This window comes from Fukomys damarensis, unplaced genomic scaffold, assembly GCF_012274545.1.
Source record: "Fukomys damarensis isolate Sample0158 unplaced genomic scaffold, DMR_v1.0_HiC HiC_scaffold_23, whole genome shotgun sequence".
Taxonomy (NCBI): Eukaryota; Metazoa; Chordata; class Mammalia; order Rodentia; family Bathyergidae; genus Fukomys; species Fukomys damarensis.
In genome coordinates this window covers 60612415-60631701 of record NW_022900935.1, presented here as the reverse complement: position 1 = coordinate 60631701, position 19287 = coordinate 60612415, and the positions used below count along the sequence as shown (strand labels likewise).

General features: G+C 56.4%; 1 protein-coding gene across 2 annotated transcripts in view; it reads right to left on the bottom strand.

Moving 5' to 3' along the window:
- Positions 1–9619: 9619 nt before the first annotated feature.
- The window catches only part of Mgat5b (alpha-1,6-mannosylglycoprotein 6-beta-N-acetylglucosaminyltransferase B), a 57784-nt gene continuing 48116 nt past the window's right edge, over positions 9620–19287 (bottom strand). For both annotated transcript variants that reach the window (XM_010618470.3, XM_033767238.1), the window contains exons 11-16: positions 17648–17803; positions 16662–16808; positions 16441–16557; positions 12780–12854; positions 11309–11565; positions 9620–10896 (exon numbers count right to left, since the gene is read on the bottom strand). In XM_010618470.3, coding sequence (XP_010616772.1) covers positions 10698–10896; positions 11309–11565; positions 12780–12854; positions 16441–16557; positions 16662–16808; positions 17648–17803 — 951 coding nt within the window. In that variant the 3' untranslated portion in view covers positions 9620–10697. The remainder of the gene's footprint in view (positions 10897–11308; positions 11566–12779; positions 12855–16440; positions 16558–16661; positions 16809–17647; positions 17804–19287) is intronic.

The window sequence follows — 19287 nt, the reverse complement described above, 5'->3', positions numbered from 1 at the left end:
TGGGTGGAAGGGTGGGTGGATGGAGAGAAACAAGTACTTCCAAGGCCAAGCCGGCTGTTTGGAAGTTTCCAAAATTAAAGATCACCACATTATTTTCTGGGCTAGAACCAACTTTGTTTCTTTAATTTTTAAAAAAGTGGAAACTTTAGGATACCGAAGGGCCAGAAAGCTGGCTGAAAGGTTTGTTCTCCCTTTATTCCTGTCCAACGTCGGACTACCGCACACCCGGAAGTCTCGTGCCCTCCTCCTGGCTCTATCCCAAGGTAGGAAAGAGCCTTCCAGTGTCAGCACCTGCAGAGCCTCAGCCCAGCCCTGTGCAGGTGGCTGGTCGGAGACTGCGCTCCCGGGAGTGGACACCTTTCTAGTAATGCCTATGACTGCTTCTCCCACTGGTGGCAGGAAGTGGGGGTCCACGCCATCTCCCTGACACAGATTTCATCAGCCTTGTCTGGGATCAGAAGACTAGTGCCTCCCTCATGTCAGGGAAGCAGAAGAGCAAGGTGGGTAGATTTCTCAGCCGGGGGCTGTGACTGGGTGTCCATGGCCCCACAGGGACCTGAGAGGGACCTCTCACCTCCACCTGTCCCAGCCAGGCCATCCTTTCCCGGGGGAAGGGAAAGGAGCAGAACCAGGTGGAGAGAGCTGGGGGGGCCCCCGTGAAGCTGCCCTTGGCCCCCCGGGGCTCCTGGGAGAGTCTGGGACAGCAGAGAAAGGGTTTCTCGGACTCCTCCTGTCTTTGTGTAAGCCGAGATGCCCAGGCTCCTTCGGGCAGTGCCCCAACCAAGCTCACGACCCAAAGCTCAGGCACATCAGGATTCTGCGGCCGTGTTTCTCACCGCTGTCTAAATGCCGAGGGGATCTTTGGGGATGAAGATGGAGATGTTCACCGCAGTACCTCAAGGGTCAAGCACAAGGCCAGGCACAGGTCTGGTGTTGAGGATTCTGTTGAAACGATGGAGTCTTATTCTCTGCCACCCCCACCCCTGCCTCTGTGCACCCACACTAGCCTCTCTCCCCCACCTTGCATCTACCTCAGGGCCTTTGTACAGGCTGTTCTCTCTGCCTTGATGCTCTTCCCCTTGGCTGGTCCACTTCCAGCTTTCTGCCCAAACAGCTTCTCCTCCACAGATCTCCTTGTACACCAGGGACTCACCTTCCACCTGACATGCCCATCTCCCCCTCACTGTACTTTCTCAGCAGCACATGTTAAGCATTTGTTTCTCTTCTGTCTTCTCCCAGGCATCTTCTTTTGTGCACAGTTGTGTCCCTAGGACTTTGTGCACTTAGGTGCTTAGTGCTTGGTACTTCATAGATTCTCAGTAAACACTGGAGAGATGAAGGATGGATGGATTCCTACCATTCCAGGGAAGGGGCACAGGGTAATGGCTCAGGGGAAAACCTGCTTCCTTTGCTCCCTGAAATGGTCTGCATTTGGCACCGGCGCCATCTGACGCCCTCCTTGCTCTCTGCCGCAGCTCTCAGAGCCCCCTCATCTTGGGGCCTCCTCTTCCATCCCTCTCTTTCTGGCTGTACCTGCACCCCTAAGACCAGGCCCCTGCTCTCACCACCCCAGGCCCCATCTGCGAAGTTGGGGTCAGACAGAGACTCCGAGGAGCTGGTGTTGGGTGACAGAACCAGTTTCCGTTTCCAATCTGAGTTTAAAAGATGCCGTTTCTAGTTAGTTATGTTGGAGTGCAGCATGCCCTGAGGCCTTTTGTGATAAACATTCTCAATAAAAACAGTTTGTTCATTAATGATTATTAATTATCTTCCTGAACAGCGGCAAGGGGGGACAGGGGCCTACTCAGCCTGCATCTGTCTCTCTTGTGATGGCAAAGCCCAACACGTGGGACCTGTGTTGCGGCCAGTAGGGCTTTCTGGGCCTGGGCCTGGCTTCTGGGTTGTGCAAGAGGCTGGAGGGCAGGCAGGGCAGGGTTGGGAGGGCCAGCGCCACCTTTGGAGAATCGCTCCCTGGACCGGCAGACTCTTGCCCTCCGTCACTGGGTGGAGAGACTTGCATTCAACAGAAGGGAGAGAGAAGAGAATTATGCCCACTGAGCCCTGGCCAAGGGCCTTGCATATAGGAGGCAACACTGGTAACACTGCTCCCCAGGAAAAAATAACCCCCTTCCCTCCTTGTCCCTCTCCTGCTTCCTCTTCTGTTTTCTTCCAGTTTCTCCCCTCCCCTCCTCCTGCTCTCCATCTTCTCCTCCTTTTCCTTCTCATTTTTCCTTTTTATTCCCTCTCCTCCTTCTCCTCCTTTCCTTTTTCTTCCTCTTGTAGGTGCAGGCATCAAATCCAGAGCCTGGCACATACTAGGCAAGCACTGTACCACTAGCTACAATCCAGGCCACCATTTCATTTTTAATGGTGATATAATACTTCATCGCCTGGGCATACAGGCGCCTTAACGTATCAATCCCTTGCTACTGGACATTTGAGCCATTTCCCAGCTTGCATTTTTCGAATCAACTCTAATAAGCACACCGCCCCCTTCATTTACCTAGGATGCATTCCCAGAGGTAGAGTGACCTGGGCAAAGGACATGTGTGTTCTGAAGAGTGGTAAATTATACCCAGGGAAGGGATGTACAAGGACTGCGCCACTCTGTACACATAGCATCAAGAACAAAGCAAAATTAAAATGCAGACAAGGAAAAGTCCCGAATTGCAGGACTTGCCGGTGCCTGTGGTATAAATGCGCCCACCGTGGCCAGTTTGAAGATACCCACAATGCACCAGCTGCCTGGCAGAACTCCTGAAACTCTAGCGCCATCTCTGGGAGGCCAGGGGAGCTGGCCCTCGGCCCCCAGTGCGTGTGTGATGGGGGTCTAACCCTTCCCTGAGAGGAGGCTGTGCCACTTACAGGTCCATCTGACTGGACCAGGGGCTTCCCAGACATTTGGTGAAATGTTGCTCCGGATATGTCTAGATCCGATTCACTCAATCCATAGACTGAGTGACACCGTCGGTCCTCCCCTGTCCAGGACAAAAGTGCCGAATGTCCCCCAAGAGCATGGTGCCGTTGGAGGTGGGGCCTGCTGAGAGGTGGTCACTGAGGCCTGACCTGGGAGGCTCTGCCTCCCTCCCTGGCTCCTCATTTCTCTCTCAGCGTCCTGGCTGGAGCGGAAGCAGTTTTCCTCCGCCGGACCCTTCTACCATGCTCTCCCTGTCTCGACCACAAACTGAACCTGTGAGCCAAGATAAACCTCTCCTTTTTTAGCTTGTAGGAGTTGGTATTTTTGTTCCAGCAACAAGACAGAGACTAAGACACTCCTGTGAATAAGGGAACCCCTGGTGCCCCGCTGCCTGGAGCCGGGATGGGGTCTTTTCCTGCCTTCAGACTCAAACTGAGCTACAGAGCCTTCCGGCGTCGGAAGCGCTCTGGTTTTGGAGCTGAGGCTATGCCTGTGAGTCTTCTGCTGGTCTGAAACCACACCCTGGACTCCTCAGGGCCTCATCTGGGGACTTCTTCTTGGCTTCCACAGTCACGGGAGCCAATTCCTTCTAACTCTCCTTTGGTACACAGGTGAGCGCAGGTACATGCCCACATAAATATGCACATCTACATCCTGTCAGTGCTGTTTCCCCGGGGAAGCTTCACTCATATGGAGCTGGCTACGTGTCCTCTTGGTGGGCTGTGATTCCAGCACAGGAACCAAGCGTTACATGAGGGGAGCCTGCAAGGGTGTTGTGGAAGAGACCAATGCTTTAGCAGGTCGGCCTCGAGCAGAGCAGGCCAGTCTGCCCTTTGTGATGTGGTGTGCCTCACCCAGGATGCCTGGGTGGACCAAAAGGTCCACCTCTTCCCAGCCAGAGGAAATTCTGCCAGTGGATGCCTTCGGCCTTAAAGGGCCACATCAGCTCCTCTAATGTCTGAGGCCTGCAGGTCCCCTCTGCAGCCTGGGACTTGCTGGTCTCCATCATTGTGTGAGCTGAGTCCTTAAAATAAATCTTTCTTTATAAATATACTTCCTGCATATAGAGCTGTCTATATATACATCTACATAAATATATAGACACAGCTGCTGCTGGAGAGCCCCGATTAATACCCATGGAGGTGGGGTAGAGGGGAGTCAAGGGTGCAGATGAACTGAGTTTGCTAATCAGCTGATCTTAAAATAGGGAGATGATCCAGGGAGATCACATAGACCCAGGGTGATTACAGGGCTCCGGGAGGCGGAGCAGGGAGGCAGGAAGAGGAGTCCACTAGCACGTGCAGCCTCCCCAGGGTGGAAGGGGTCAGGAAGGGGTCCCCAGAAGGACATAGTCCTTCCCACAGCCCAGTGAGACCCATTTCAGACTTCTGACCCCCAGAGCTGTGAAATACTAAATCTACCATTTTAAGCCACTAAGTTGTAGCCATTCATTCCAGCAGCGACAGGAAGCTAAGACAGAGGTGCGGTCTGCTTTAAACTAGACAATGGGACGAAATTCAGGGATGCCAGCTGTGCAGAGTCACAGCTAGTGACAAGTGTCAAAAACAAATCTGCCAGTACTCTGGGAGGCTGAGACAGGAGGATCATAAGTTCAAGCCCAGCCTGGGCCACCTAACAATTTAGTGAGATCTGTCTCCAAAAAAAAAGTGACAGTGGAGCTGGGACTGGGGATGTAGTTCAGACAAACCAACCAGCACCGCCCTCCTAAAATAATAGAGGCTGGGTGTGGTGGGACATGTCTGTAATTCCAGCTACTGGGGAAGCTGAGGCAGGAAGATTGCAAGATCAAGGCCATCCCGGGCAAACTAGTGAAACCCTGTCTCAAAATATAAACTGAAAAGGGCTGGGAGTGTGCCTAGGAGAGTGAGTAGCCCTGGTTCGAGGCTGAGAATGTGCAGTTCTCAGCCAGAGCTCTCCTCTCTGTCACAGGTAAGAAGCTGCTCCCCACACAGGAGCACCTCTGGGAAGACAGACAGCATTGTCTTAGTTCTCCTATTTTGAGCTGGTAACCAGAAAGCTTGTCTTTATGAAACTCCAGAAAATGAGCTAAACCGACACAAACAGCCAGCAGCAGTCCGCAGCTCCCTCCGAGCTGAGCTGGCAGGAAGGAGGGGACCCCCCAGGGACCCAAAGGCAGCTGGAGGCTGGAGATGAGAACCAGCTGGTCAGCGTGTGAGCCGGGCTGTGACGGCATAGCACAAAAACCCAGACCCCAGCACTCACTGGCGGGGGTGGGATTTTCTCCTGAGACACAGAACCAAAGCAGGCAGAGATGGCAACCAGAGGTGTGTTAGGGCACTCGGCTCATGTGACTTGGGGACTGACAGGGCCCAGGAGGCCACCTGCTGGCTAGAGACCCTCAGAAGTCACCCTCCCAAGGCCTTGGTCGCAGGGAAGCCACAGGCTACAGAATCCGGGGTCCACTGCCCATGTTCTAGAGTCCAGAGCCCAGCGAGCCTGGAGTTGAGATGACAGCAGGAGAGGGGGTCCCAGCCCAGGAAAGGAGGAAATTGCATCCGAGCTGTCTCTGGGGCCCCTGCAGACTCGATGGTGCCTGCACCCAGTGCAGATGGGTCTCCCCCACTGCACCTACTCACCTGGCACCTCCTGCAGGACACCCCAGATGTCCCCAGAAGTCATGCTCTCCCTGTTCCCCTGGCAATCCTTTATCCTAAAACCAACCATCACTAGAGGCCTAAAGAATGGTGAAAAATAAAACATCATCAGATTCAGGAGGCCTGTGAGTGTCCAGCCTCCCAGGATCGGTCCTCAGAAGGGAGACTGTTTCCCCCCCTGCTGTCTCACTCACCAAGTGTGTGTGCTGCTGGATGTTTGTTGAATGAATGCCTGATAGGGAGAGGAAACAGATGGGTAGCAAGCTGGGGGGACACTAAAGCTGCTGAGGAATCCACAGTCTCTACCTCCTCTCCCTCCTGCCCGGGAGGACCTGTGGTGGGTGGGTCAAGGGGAGGGATTCTGAGGGAGCAAGGGGATGCAGGGCAGGGGCACACAGTGTCTGGGAGCCTCAAAAAAACGGCATCCCCAGCCAGACCCTCTTCTCTACAGCCAAATGCCCAATCCCCCGCCCCAGGTACAGTGTCCCAAGCTAGAGAACACCCCAGCAAGTCTTGAAGGAAGATGTGGCTGGTTGTCCACGTGGGCACAAGACTCTGCTACCCCACACCCAGCACCAGAGGCAGCCAGCTGCTCCGCCACCAGAGTCCCGGGGCTCCTGGGCCCAATATTTATATAGATGCGGAAGTCAGGGCCTGGGGTATTTTTAGCAGGGTGGGCTCAGATCTAGAAGAACACGGAATCAGCCTGGGAGGCCAGGCTAAAGGACTGACCCTGCTCCTGCTGGGATCACCTGCGTTCTGGTCCCAGGCGCCCTAAGGGTCTGTGCTGTGGGTGCCTATTTGGGGTGGGAGCCTAGATCCCTGGGCCCAGCTTTCTTTCATTCTGTGGGGCTTTTATTGAGTAGGCATCTGCTTTTCTGAGAAAAGATCAATCCCACTTGCCTGCAGGGGCCAACAGCTTGCACAAGGGTCCGCCAGACTTTCACTCTGAGGCTGGCCAGCTCTGCCTTTGGGGCTGGCAGTTACCTCAACCCCTTCTGTATTTGTTTCCTGTGGCTGTGGTAATAAATGTGGCTTAAAACAAGAGCGATGTAAAACAAAACAAAACAAAACAAGAGCGATGTGTTCTCTCAGTTCTGGAGGCCAGAGGCTCCCTAGGCAGGCTGCTCTCCCTCTGCAGGGTCCTGAGAGGCGGCTGCGGTCCGGCCTTGGTGCCCCCTGGGTTGCAGCTGTATCACTCCAATCTCTACCCCTGTGGTCACTGGATTTCTTCTTGGTGTGTTTGTCTTTTCCTCTTCTAATGACACCAGTCATTGGATTTAGGGCCATTCTAATCCAGGGTGACTTTATCTCAAAGTGAGTACATCCTCCAAGACCCTATGCACCAGGTTGGGACTCAGTAGATCCCTTATGGGGGACTCAATTCAACCCATGACCCTGTGTCCCCACCTGTAGACAGGCAGGTGAAGTGGCCTGGAAGAGGTGGTGAGGCCACCCCATACCTGTTGTTTCTTCCGCTCTGGGGTGGGGAGCTGAAGAAGGGATAAACAGATGCGGCTTAGGCAGAAAGGGCTGTGGATCCTACAGGTCCCCAGGCACAAGTGTGTGGTCCCGCATCTAGGCCACAAGTTCTTTCCAGTGTCCAAGTTCATGTCTTCCTGCTACTAGGTGTCCCACCACCCCATTAGAGTTCCAGACAGGATTCAGAAGGGGGCTGTGAAACAAAGCACTCTTAAAACCCCACAGTAAGAATACAGCCCAAAGTAAAAATGGGCCAAAGACCCGGACATCTCACCAAAGAAGACACAGATGTGACACGATGCTATACATCCTGTGTCACCAGGGAAATGTAGACCAGAGCAATCACTTCACACCTACAAGAATGGCCAGAATGCAGCAGTGGTCACACCGGATGCTGACCCTCAGCTCATTTCATGCTGGTGGAAAATGCCAGATGGTACAGCCACAGCCTGGCAGTTTTCACGAAACAAAACCCATCCTAACTATATGCCCTACGATAGTGCACCTTGGTATTTATCCAAATGAGCGGGAAACTTCTGTCTGCCCGAAGGCCCGCACACAACGTTTGTAGCAGTGGTATTTACAGTTGCCCAAATGTGGAAGCAACCAAATGCCCTCCAGTAGGTAGATGGATTCCAAAGTGGTTCCAGAGATAGAATATTACTAAGCACCAAAAAGGAGCAGAGCTGCCAAACCGTGAAAGGACCTGGAGGAGACTCAGAGGCCTGAAGCTTCGTGAAGGAAGCTGGACTGAAAGGGCCATGTACTGTGTGATTCCAGCTTTAAGACACTCTGGAAAAAAAGCCAAGCTATGGAGAAGGCCAGAAGAGCAAGGGTTCGCTGGGAGGGACACACAGAGCACAGGGGGTCGCCGGGGCGGTGAAGCTACTCTGTGACGTTATAACGGCAGAACACGTCAGTCAGCATCTGTCCACACCGGTAGAAAGTGCCACACCACGAGGGGCCCCTCCTGCAAACTGTGGGCATCGAATGTGCCAGGGAAGTTCTGCAGATTGCGACAAATGTGCCGCTGTGGTCGATGTGGGTGGCAGAGAGAGGCTGAGCAAAGATGGGGCCGGGCTGTATGGGAAAGCTCTTCCTTTCGACTGCTGGATACCTAAAACTGCTCAAAAGAACAAAGTCTGTTGAAAGGAATAGGCGCCATTTTTAAAAGAAGGCTTCGGCCTGGCTCCTAAGCTTCCCACCCGCCAACCGCGTTCCTGCTAGACAGGATCACGGCAAAGGCTTGGGTTTGCTCTGCTTCCTTCCGGCTCTGTTAGGCTCAGAGGGAGATGCGGACCAAGAGGGACCCGGGCCTGGGCTCCCTCTGCCTGTGTGCTGTGGCTAAGGCCTCCACCCACCGAGTGGGGGCACAGGTGGACTTCTGAGGCCCAGGCAGCTCCGGTGACACATGACGGCTTTGATCTCTGTGAGCAGGTTGGATTGCATGAGGCCTCTCACCTGGCATTGTGTACCAGGACATTAAAGGCCGGCAGAGTTGGTGCCAACTGTGAATTTAATCTGTCCAAAAACAGATGGTGCCACCTCTGTGGGCCACACCTAGGCGTACTTACTCGGTCTGTTCCAGGAGGTCCCAAAGTGTGGAGCCCAGGCCCCTGGGAGCGTCTCAGAGACTCAGATCCCACTCCCAGCCCCCGTCAGAGCTGCCCAGAGATACCAGGGTGTGGCCCTGCTGGCTGGAGCAGTCTCAGCACCGCTGGTACGTTGGGCCGGCTCATTCCCAGAGCCGGGGTCCATCCTTGTGCATTGTGAGTTGCTGACCCACAGCCCTGGGTGCCATCCACTGGGCAACCCCCACCCCAGCTAGCGACAATCAAGTACATCTCAGCACAGTGCCAATGGGGCCAAAACTGCCTGCAGCTGCGGAGCCCTGGCTGGACAGAAGCCTCCAATTACACAGCGTCAAATACAGTGCCATGTAAAACCGTAAACCCACGCTGACGGCCACGTGGCTCTTGTAGATTGTCTGCTCCTCTGAGCAACTTCGCAGTGGCCCCCAATTCACAGCAAACCCTGGCTCCCTGCTTATAGGCTGTGACCTTGAGCAAGTTACTTAAACTCTCTGTGCCTCTGTTGTCTCAACTGTAAAATGGGGATATGACAGGTACTCACCTGGTACAATGGCTGAGCACAGAAAAGGACAACTTGTGTGGCACAACCCCAGCCCGGAGCCTGCAGCATAGTGAGCCTCAACAAATGCTAGCAAACGTTAGCCACTCCTGGTCATCAAGCCTGGGCTTTTACCAAAAAGTGAGTTTGTGTCCCCACTGGAGGGCAGCAGAGGGAGGGCAGCCTGAGGAGGGCACGACTGCTCGGCACACACCGGACAGTGAATAGCACGTCGCCCATGGCCTCGGTGCCGAGCACTGAGAGGGTGCCCAGGTCTCTGGCTCCTGCAGGACTCCCCTTGGGCGGCCCCGAGCTTCACAGCCTCAGCACTGTGGGCTCCGAGGGACGCAGACAAGGTCTGGGGGTCCTGGACATCCACCTCCCCCACACTGGGCAAGCCCTGGGGGCCCAGGAAAAGACGAGGATAGCATGGTTCTTCTGCATCTCACATCCCAATAAAATATTTATTATTTCAAGAAATAAATCTTTAAAAAAAAAGAGAGAGAGAAAGAGAAATGAGTGTCTCTATTGCTTTCCCCCGACAGGTCAGGTACGTGGGAGCTGCTGTTTCCTGCAGCTGAGGGCTCCGTGGGGGCAGCGGCCACCCGCCAGGCCAGCAAGGGATCTGTGTACCTTCAGCCCCACGGCAGGGCCCAGCTCCGGGCCCTCGGCCTCCCTGGGAGGGCTGAGGGTCAGGCCCGGCCTCACCAAGCAGGGGTGGGAGTGTTTCTGCAGGCCTGACCCATGGAATCAGACAGGGCTCTGGGTGTGGGTGGAGGGGCCCCGGAACCTGTAGTCAGAGGGTGGAAACTGGCCTTGGGGGTTGGGGGAGAGGGACTGAGGCTGCACAGACAAACCCAGCATCCGCAATTGCAGGTCTTGGCAGGATGGGTTCTGAGAGATGCCGGAAGAGAAGGGCGTTGGAACAGGCAGGAGAGAGACAGTCCAGCCGGACGCGGGAGGGGTCCAAGCGCAGAGAGGAGGGATGGGGAAATCAGGAGGGACAAAGGGAGGGCAGGATGGGGCCAAGGAGGCATGGCAGGGTCACCTCTGCCCCTCCGTCCATCCCCTAATCCGTTCCAGAGGGACACAGCTGGTCCCGTGTGCGTGGCTGCCCTCTCAGGAAGAGGGCACCCTGAAAAGCGAGTGTGGCCCAGGCTCCATTCCTGGGCCCTGCAGTGGGGCCCAGGGCACCATGGTGCTGCTCCCCATCCTGCAGATGAGGAGGCCCCGGCCCTTTCTCTATGTGGTTCCAAGCTCGCCTTGAACAAAGCAAAGGGACTCCGACCCTTTGCTGCTGGGCTGTGCATCCGAGGTGAGAACAAGGAGCTGCCCATGCGGGGTCCTGGGCTGGAGGTCGCTGCCTCCCAACCCTGGGCTCGGCTCTCCTCTGCCCACTTCCTGGCCCTGGAAGGAAGCTCCAGCTAGAGGCGTCGCGGTGCACGCTTGGGTGGTCGGACCCGGGAATCTGCTGGTGCTTTCTCCCGCATGGCAGGCTGGCCTGGGCGCCAGGCAGTGTGGCTTCCGGGATCTCACAGGCAGCCCTGGCACAAGGCCACCTGGCCCTTGCGGAAGTCGCGGCACGGGCAGAGCCGCTGGTACTTGGTGCTGGCACCGGCACAGCTGAAGAGGAGGGGCTCCTTCTGCAAGTAGCACTCCTGGCCAGGCTGCGCCAGGGCTGGGTACAGGTGGTGCATCTCCCACTCTGTGCTGTCACAGGGCACCTGCAGCCTGCATGGGCACCAGCGGTGCTGTCACCCCTGTGGGCCTGGCATGCCGCCCCTCCCCTCCCCCTGAAGGGGGAAGAGGCAGGCTGCAGCTCCTGGTGTGCCTGTCTGAGGACTTGCAGAACAGGGGACCGGCCTGGGAAGAGGGGCTGGGGTCCCAGCTGGCCCAGCAGGAGGGCGGCTTTCACAGTCTACACCAAGAAGGTGAACACACAGGCGGGGTGCGGGGCAGGGCAGGGGAGGGCAGGACTGGGTGGTTTGGGCTCTGCCAAGAGTGTAGCGGGAGGACAGGGACACGCCCCAGAGTCGCTGAAGGACCAGGAAGCAGGAGGTCCCCCAGCCGTGGCAGAGCAGCTGGGGCTGGGGTGGGCAGCTCTGGGCACCCGGGCAGGTGGGGTAATGGGGACCGCACTCACTTGAGGAAGGCGTCCCGGCTGTTGAGGAAGGGGAAGAAGGAAGGCTCACAGATCAGGCCGTGGTCCAGGCAGGCATCGGTGCAGGCCCTTCCAGGGGCGGCCAGCCAGGCCCGCAGGGAGCGAGTGGGGGGCCAGGCCCCAGGGGCCAAGCTGGCGTTGCGAGCCCATTCCAGGTGGGTGGCGTTGGGGGCCAGGACAAAGGGGCTCTGGGCTGCGTGGGCACCTGGTAGGGTGGGGCCTGGGGCTGCACAGAAGTCCTGGCAGGAGGAGAGTGGTGTTGGGAAGGGATGGGATGCGGGCATTCTGGGTGACACCTGAGGGTCTGGCTTTGCAGTTCCGGGAGAGCCACTGTTGGGCACTTGCTGAATACCAGGCAGCCTTGCACGCACTCTTTCATTTGCTCGGGCAGCAGCCCTCCGGATGGACACTACACATCTCTAGATACTGTGTGGGGAGGGACAGGCTCGGGGGTCAGGGCTGCAGGGCTTGGGGCTGGCCCGCAGAGGCAGGGTGCGCTGAGGCCTGTCTGCAAGGTGTCCATCCTGCGTACCCCACTGCAGGCCTGGGGTCTCTTGTCTGAGGCCTGGGAGGCCTGCCCATGAGCAGACGGCCGCCAGCTCTCCTGTGAAGCCGGCCCCACTGGCTCAACTCCAGGGTCAAACATCCTCCACGTATTCCTGCCTTGTCTTGCCTTCCTTTCTCTTCCTGCCCTTTTCTTCCTTTCCTTTTCCTGGCCCTTCCTCTGTGTCCCGTAGTTCCCTCCCTCTCTCCCTCTGCTCTTTCCTCCCCGCTTTCCTTCCTTCCTTCCTTCCTTTTTCACTTGAGTACTAGGGATTGACCCAGGGCCACTCTACAACTGGGCTGCAACCCCAGCCCTTTTTACTTCTCCTTCAACACAGTCTCGATAAGTTGTCTATAGGCTGCCATCCCCCTGCCTCAGCCTCCTGAGTAGATGGGATTATAGGTGTGATCCACCATGCCTGGCTTGGCAAATGCCTTTTCTGTGAGTGTCACGAAGGGCACCTGTACATCTGGCTGGACAGGGCAAGCCCTGACCCCAAAGCCTCCATTCTATGACCCAGTGAGCCCTTCCCTCTCCAGCCTCCACATCCCCATGGTGAAGGGACAGATTCTCCCAAAGTCTCACTGCCTCACAACCGTGCTGCAGCAAGTGCAGGGCCCAGGCAGCTCATTCCCAGTCACACAAAGACCCAGAGCCTGAAGGCACCCCTCATGGTCATGCAGGGCTGGGCCAGGACTACCAGGAGAGGGCAGGCAGGTCCTTGGGCACCTCCTGGACTGAACCACAGTCACTGGTTTTCAGGTATTCTGAGCCACAGGGCATGGAGCAGAGGAGTCTGCTGGGTGTGCAGTCTGCACAGACCCTGGTGCTGGCTTGGCCCCTCCTCTGGTTTATGGGGTTTGGGGCAGGATCCCAAAGTTCCGGGGCAGACACCAGAGGCCCACCTACCTGGTGCTGAATGTAGGCGTGGATCCGCTCCAGCATCCCCTCACAGGTATACTCATAGGGCAGGTAGGGGTCTACCTGTGGGGGAGACAGGCAGGTGTGTGGGGCAGAGGAGAGCCGGCCACTGGGGTCCCTCACTCTCAGCCCTGGGGGGCCGAGGGGGGCATCTTGTACCCCAGGGATCCAATCGCTCTGTCTACCTGGCTCCTCTACTCAGCCCAGTCCCTGCCTTCAGTATACCCTGCAGTGGCCCTTGGGGACTCAGGCTCAGGACCCACAAGGCCCCGCTGTCTCCTGGCCTCTTCCCTTGTCCCTGACCCCCATAAACCCAGTGCTCGGTCCCCTTCTTGGGTATAATGCCCCCCGTTTCCCAAGTACCCTACCCGAGCCCAGGCAGTCACAGTGCGCTGCCCTCCCGGTACAGGACCACACTCCTCCGTGGCTCCCAGAATCCAGACTCCCTCCTTGTACAACACAGCACCTGTGTCATGGCCTCCTAAGCCTGGGGTGCCCCGAGGGTGGGACTGTGGCCTGTCCATCACCCACTGCCTGGCACACAGTGGGCCCTCAGGAAATGGTCACTGCCTGTGTCCTGTGCATGGCTCCCCGCTTGCTTGGATGAAAGAGGTGACCCTTGTAGGCCTCACCCTGTCTGTCTCGATGTCTAATAGTGACCCAGTGGTCTACGCAAGAAGCCAGGAGAATCAGACAAGGTGACCCGGGAGCTGAGTGTGTGACTAACCTCTTAATCGACCATCCCTTTCTGTTCCACCTTCCCACTTGGGCCCTGCAGAGCCACCCTGGAGGACGCTTCTGATCCAGAAGGCAGAGGGGCAAGAGCTTTGGCCTCAGAACAGAGGCAGACCCAGCCTGGACTTGGAGGGAGTCAGCTGCAGCCTCCCCAGGCCCCACGTGGAGTTGGCACCTTGCCCGGCCCCGGGATGCCATTTCCTGCTGGCCACTCTAGAAACTGGCGACCTTAGCCTTGTGGTAAAATGGAAGAGTTGAGCCTGAGCCTGCTCGCGCCCACTTCGTCCTCACCAGAGGGTGACGTCGGGAAGGCAGGGTGGCTGGGGTGGGCCTCGGGCACGTCCCCATCACGTCACGTCTCGGGGGCCGGCAGGTGCCACTGCCATAGAAGCTGGTGCTGGCCACCTTCTGGATCCCACGACTCTGACTTTGTCCCAGTGCTGACTCGCCAGGCACTGTGAGGGGCAGTTCTTAGTCCTGGGGCAGTTCTGGAGCCCCCAGATTCCCACTGGGGCACCACGCACACCCCACACACCAGCACAGCCTGCAGAGAACGGCTCTCTCCCAACACGCTGTGTTCCCAGGTCGGTGGCCCCAGGAGATCCACAGCCAGCTGCTGTCCCAGCTGGGCCCCCGTCACTCAGGACAGAAGCCAGGCAGCCTCTGAAATGTGCTACCAGACGCCTCTGGGGACCTTGAAGGGACAAACCTTCAAACCCAGGTTTTAAGTAAAAAGCCCCAGAGAGATCTCTCCAAATGTCGCTTGCCCTGCTCTGTGACAACAGAACCCTGAATTATTCCCCCTCATGCCTTTGAAGCCCCCGGCACAAGGCGATTCAAAGGCCCGTGTGAAGGGACGATCCCAGCCCGCCTGCCCTGCCTGCCTGGGAGCCTCCCATTGGCCTCATTACAGGTGTGCACCCCAGCAGTCTCCACAGACCTGACAGGCGCTGGGCCTGCCGGGAGCAGCAGCCATCACAGTGAGGGGAGGCGGGACGTGAGAGCACTGTGGTCTGTGCTCCCACCTTGAACAGCCTCAGTCTGCAGAGGGCCTTTGGGGCCTGGGGACAAAGGCACCTGCTCTGGACTTGCCTGGGCTGCAGGCCTCTCCTCCCTGCCCAGGCTGGAAGGCCACAGGACCCACTCACCAAGCTGTTCCCTCAGGCAGCCCTCCCCACTCTCCGCCCAAGCCAGCTGGTCCTGAATCTGGCAGTCCCACAACAGGACTTCAGATTCGCCAGGGTGCTGGTTCACAACGAAGATCCCAGGGCTACACCTGGTCCCATGTGGTCAGAAGACCTAGGGGGACAGTCAGCCAGGGGACCTGCATGCAAGCCCCTCCTCAGGGACCCCCGGGCTGGTCCAGGGCCCCCTGAATGTCTGGGCTTGTCAGCCGTGCCATGCTTTGGTTCCTTGATTCTTTTGTTATTGTTATTCGTTAATTAACTAATTGACAAAATTAAACAGATGTTCCTACAAAAATAAATAAAAAGGGAAAACAATGAACAGAAACGCCCTCCCACCCTGGCCACCCTGCCCCTGCCCCAGGACAGTGGGTCACTGATTTCTGTGTCCAGCAGGGGTGATACGCACCCCTCCCCCAACCCCTGCCTCAGCTCATGGGTCTGCAGAGGGGACAGAGCCCCCACAGGTTTGGCATCTTGCTCTTGGAAGTCAGGCTGCCAGGGTGCCCTCATCCTGCCTCTGTCCTCTGCCAGGGAGAAAGGGCATCAGGGCAGAGGGGTGCACTGAGCAGTGGGGAAAAGGAGCCACAGGAGGGTATGAGCTGGGAGCTCCCATCTGGGGCCCCTGAGCAGTGCCCCGCTGGGGTTTAGGGTACTGGGACTCTCATTTCCCAGCAGGAAATGAATCAGTCACCCCCAGCTCTGTTCTCCTCTTAGCCTGTTCCTGAGGCTGCCTCCCCAACACCTGAACCTGTAGTCCAGTCTACACCTGTAAACCAGTTATAATCAAATAGGTGTCCAAGGCCCAGCAGCCAAGTTCCTGTCACCTTGCCAGGACCTAAGCCACCCACCCAGGCCAGAGATCGATGGGGCCGAGTGACAGCTTCCGGTCATCCTGCCACGTTTCCGCCCAGGTCCACATCTGGGCCGGGCACTTTGTAAGCGTCCAGCATCACAGGCCCAGTGGACACTTCCGGTGCAATGCGGTCAGTGCCCCGCCCACAGCCTCACCTCGGAGCTGCCTCTGACCTGCTCACCCCGACAGGGCACAAGCCAGAGCCCCGGGAGCTGCAGGAGATACCCAGGTCCGGCTTCTCCAGGACAGCTCCCAGCTCAGCCCTCCGGGCAAGGAGTGGCTGAACCAGGACATTGTAGGAGGCCAGGCTGGCACCTCCCACGGAGGGGAGCTTCTAGGCCTCAGCCCTCCATTGTCCAGTGTGCCCACACCCGACAATCACTGAGAAAGACCCAACCCCCTCCCCTGCACGCTCAGGTCTTGCCAAATCACAACTGACAGAGTCTCCTGAAGAGCTGTACCTTAGAGCTAGAGTTGTGCTCCTGAAAGGCTACAGACCCACATGGTTCAAAGAACCTCCATGGCTGTCATTTACTTAGTACCTAACTTGTGCCAGGAGCATTCACAAGGCCTGGTTCTCCAGAGTGCTCACTAAGTGATCCTGGATCCACGGCTGCCATGCAAGGTTGTGCAGGTTGCTCACTGCACAAAGTATTCTCTCTCCACATCCACACACCAAGGAGTCAAGGGAGGGTCCCCGCTCCACTCTGTAATCCACACCCGGGGACTCAGGGCTGTGCTTGACAGGGACAGAGCAGACTCCTCTGCCAAACCCAGAGCAAGTATGAGCTCACGCAGAGGAGTCCTATCCTCTAACAACAGCGAAGACCTCTCAGTATGTGCCACGGTGGTCCTCGCCAGGTCTGGGTCTCACCTGGGTTTTCATGATGGTCTTGATGGCTGCCTCAAACTCCTCTGAGTTGTTGTAGTCCACAGTCCACACGTGGGGTTTGCCGATGAAGTTCTCGGCGTAGGGATGCTGGGAGAACACCTGCAGGGGCGGCCAGGTGTCTCCCCGCACTCCCCTGGGCCCTCTCTCCCGGGGCCCAGTCTCCCTCAGTCCCCCTCCCAGGCTGGCCCAGCCCTTCAACTCACCTCCCTGGAGGTGGGCTTGCCCCGGAAGAACTCGTGGTTGAGGGAGCTGTGCGGCGGGCTGAACCGGGACTGCAGGAAGACGCAGCCGTTGGCAATGGCCTCCAGCGGCGCCGGGCCCTCGTAGGGGAAGCCAAACCCTATGAAGAGCTGAAGCGGTGGGGTTGCACAATGGTCAGCACAGGCTGGGCTGCATGGCCCAGGAGCCCCAGGTGGCCAGGGCAAGAAGAGGGATGGGGCATTTGCAGGAAGCAGCAGACAGTAAGGAGCCCAGAAGAGCAAGCCCTTCCCTCCCGGGCTCATGCAATGAGAGGGTCCGGTTCGGTACCACTGATGGCCTCTTCTCCCTCTTTGGGCTGAGTCAGGAGGGGAAGGGGAAAGTGGCGGGGAGTCCCAGCACAGAAGGCTGCAGACTGGCACTGCAGGTGGCCTCAAAAGAACTCCACTCACATCCTAAAAACATGCATTCGGGTGCTAGGCGTGCACACGGGGCTGGTGCCTGGCTGGTGCTAAGAAAAAGCTCTGAACCTAGGGCCTGCGGGTGAAGATGTTCAGGTTTTTCACTGCACAAGCCTATCCTCTGCGTTCCCAACACACATGCAAGCGCGCACACCCAGAGACTGAGGAGGGAAGCTTTGAGGAGAACTGGGAGGGCCCGGATGCGGGCTGGAGCACCTCTGTCCTCAGCTGAGACTCCATGGCCAGCAGGGCTGTGCCCACTGCGCCAGCTGCTGCTGTGGGGGGATCAGCCCCACAACTCCACGCCGACCCCTGGGCCTGTGCTACCATAGCTCCCGAGTCCAGCCTGGCTCAGAAGCCCATTGCGCAGCACTGCTACTGATGGGGCAGCAGGGCAGGTAACTGCTCTCCCCAACCCCGTGTGGCCCCGCTGGTCCTGCCGGCCCCTCCCTGTACAGCCTCCCTGCCCACGGGGCAGCCACCTCTGGCCCTGGGCTCTGGCCAGGTGTGTGTGCCAGGGCGGGGCTCACTTTGGCTTTGCGAAGCAGCTGCTGGAACTCAGGCTGTGGCAGGAGGCCGTGGTTCTTCACGAAGGCTGGGACCTCGGGGGGCCGCTGGCTCTCATAGTACACGGTGCCGTGGATCTCCATGTACTTGTTCAGGATGGCCAGGAACTTCTCCTTCCCCTGGGGGAAGACGAGGAAGAAATGGGGCCTCATCCTGAGCTAGGAAGCAGAGCCAGCAAAGGAGGCATCTGTCTCCCTGTCCACCATCCATCCACCCATCTGTCAGTCTGTCCATGTAACTGTCCATCCATCCGTGAGTCTACCCGCCCGTCCACCCACCCATCCACCCATCCATCCAATTGTCCATCTAGCCATCCAGCCACCCAGCCACCCATCCATTCCTTTCTCTACCCAGCCTAGGAGAGGGAACATGGATAGAACGCCATGCTTTGGATCGGAACTCTATGGGAGGCCTAGAAGGAAGTGGTCAGACCCAGAGCCGCCCTTACCAAGGTCATATCTGTTTATGTTTTCTCAGTCACTACACTTGACTAAGGTGATGTGGGACGGTGAGGGTCCCCAGCCACAAGCCAAGAGTAAAAGCAAATCTTCTCTAAAAGAAAGTAGCATCATCCTTGACCCAGATTATTTCTATAGTTTTTCATATTCATTTTCCAGAACTAAAATAAAATAAAATAAAATAAAATAACCAATGAGATTCTAATCAAAATCCCAGCAGGCTTTTTTGGTAGAAATTAACAAGCTGATTTGAAGCTCATTTGTAAATGTCAAGGGCCTAGAATAGACAAAACAACTTTGAAAGTTAGCAGGCCTATTGCCTGCTTGCAAGACTTATCACAGAGTTACAGTAATCAAGACAGTGTGGTATTGGCAGCAAGAAGATGAACAGATCAATGGAACCATAGAGAGTCCTGAAATAGACCCTCACATGTGTGTCCAGTCGATTCTTGACAAAGGTGCACATTTCTGTGGAGAAAAGGAAGGATGGTCTTTCTGACACATGGTTAAGGAACCCTGGAAAATCCATGTGGAAAAGAGGGTGCGAAAGGTGGGGAGGGAGGAAGAAAGAAATGCAACAGTTTTCTTTCCAAGGGAACCCAGTAGGGACCAATATTAAGTGGAAGGGAGAGGAAGCAGAACTTGATTCTTCATATTATATGTAAAAGTTAATTCAAAATGGACTCAGATACAATGCTTAAAACTGTGAAATTTACAGAAGAAAAATATGGGAGAAAATATTTTTGGTCTTGGGTTACACAAAAATGCCCCGGATACAGCACCAAAATCACTATTCAGACAAGAAACCTGAGTACATGAAAAGAATAGATTTCACAATTAAAACCCAAGGGAACAGAGAGCCAGTTTCCAGAGCCACCAGACCCAGATTTCAAGCTAAATATGCTGCATACAGTCAGAGAGAAGGAAGATTGGAAACCAAACAGAAATCCTAGAAATAAAAATGTAATGACTGAAATTAAGAATTAAATGGATAGGGCCGGGGATTTAGCTCAGTGGTTCGGTGGCCTGCCTTGCAAGCACAAGGACCCGAGTTCAATCCCAGGTGCCAAAAAAAAAAAAAAAAAAAAAAAAAAAAAAAAAAAAAAAAAAAAAAAAAAAAAAAAAAAAAGAATTAAATGGATAGA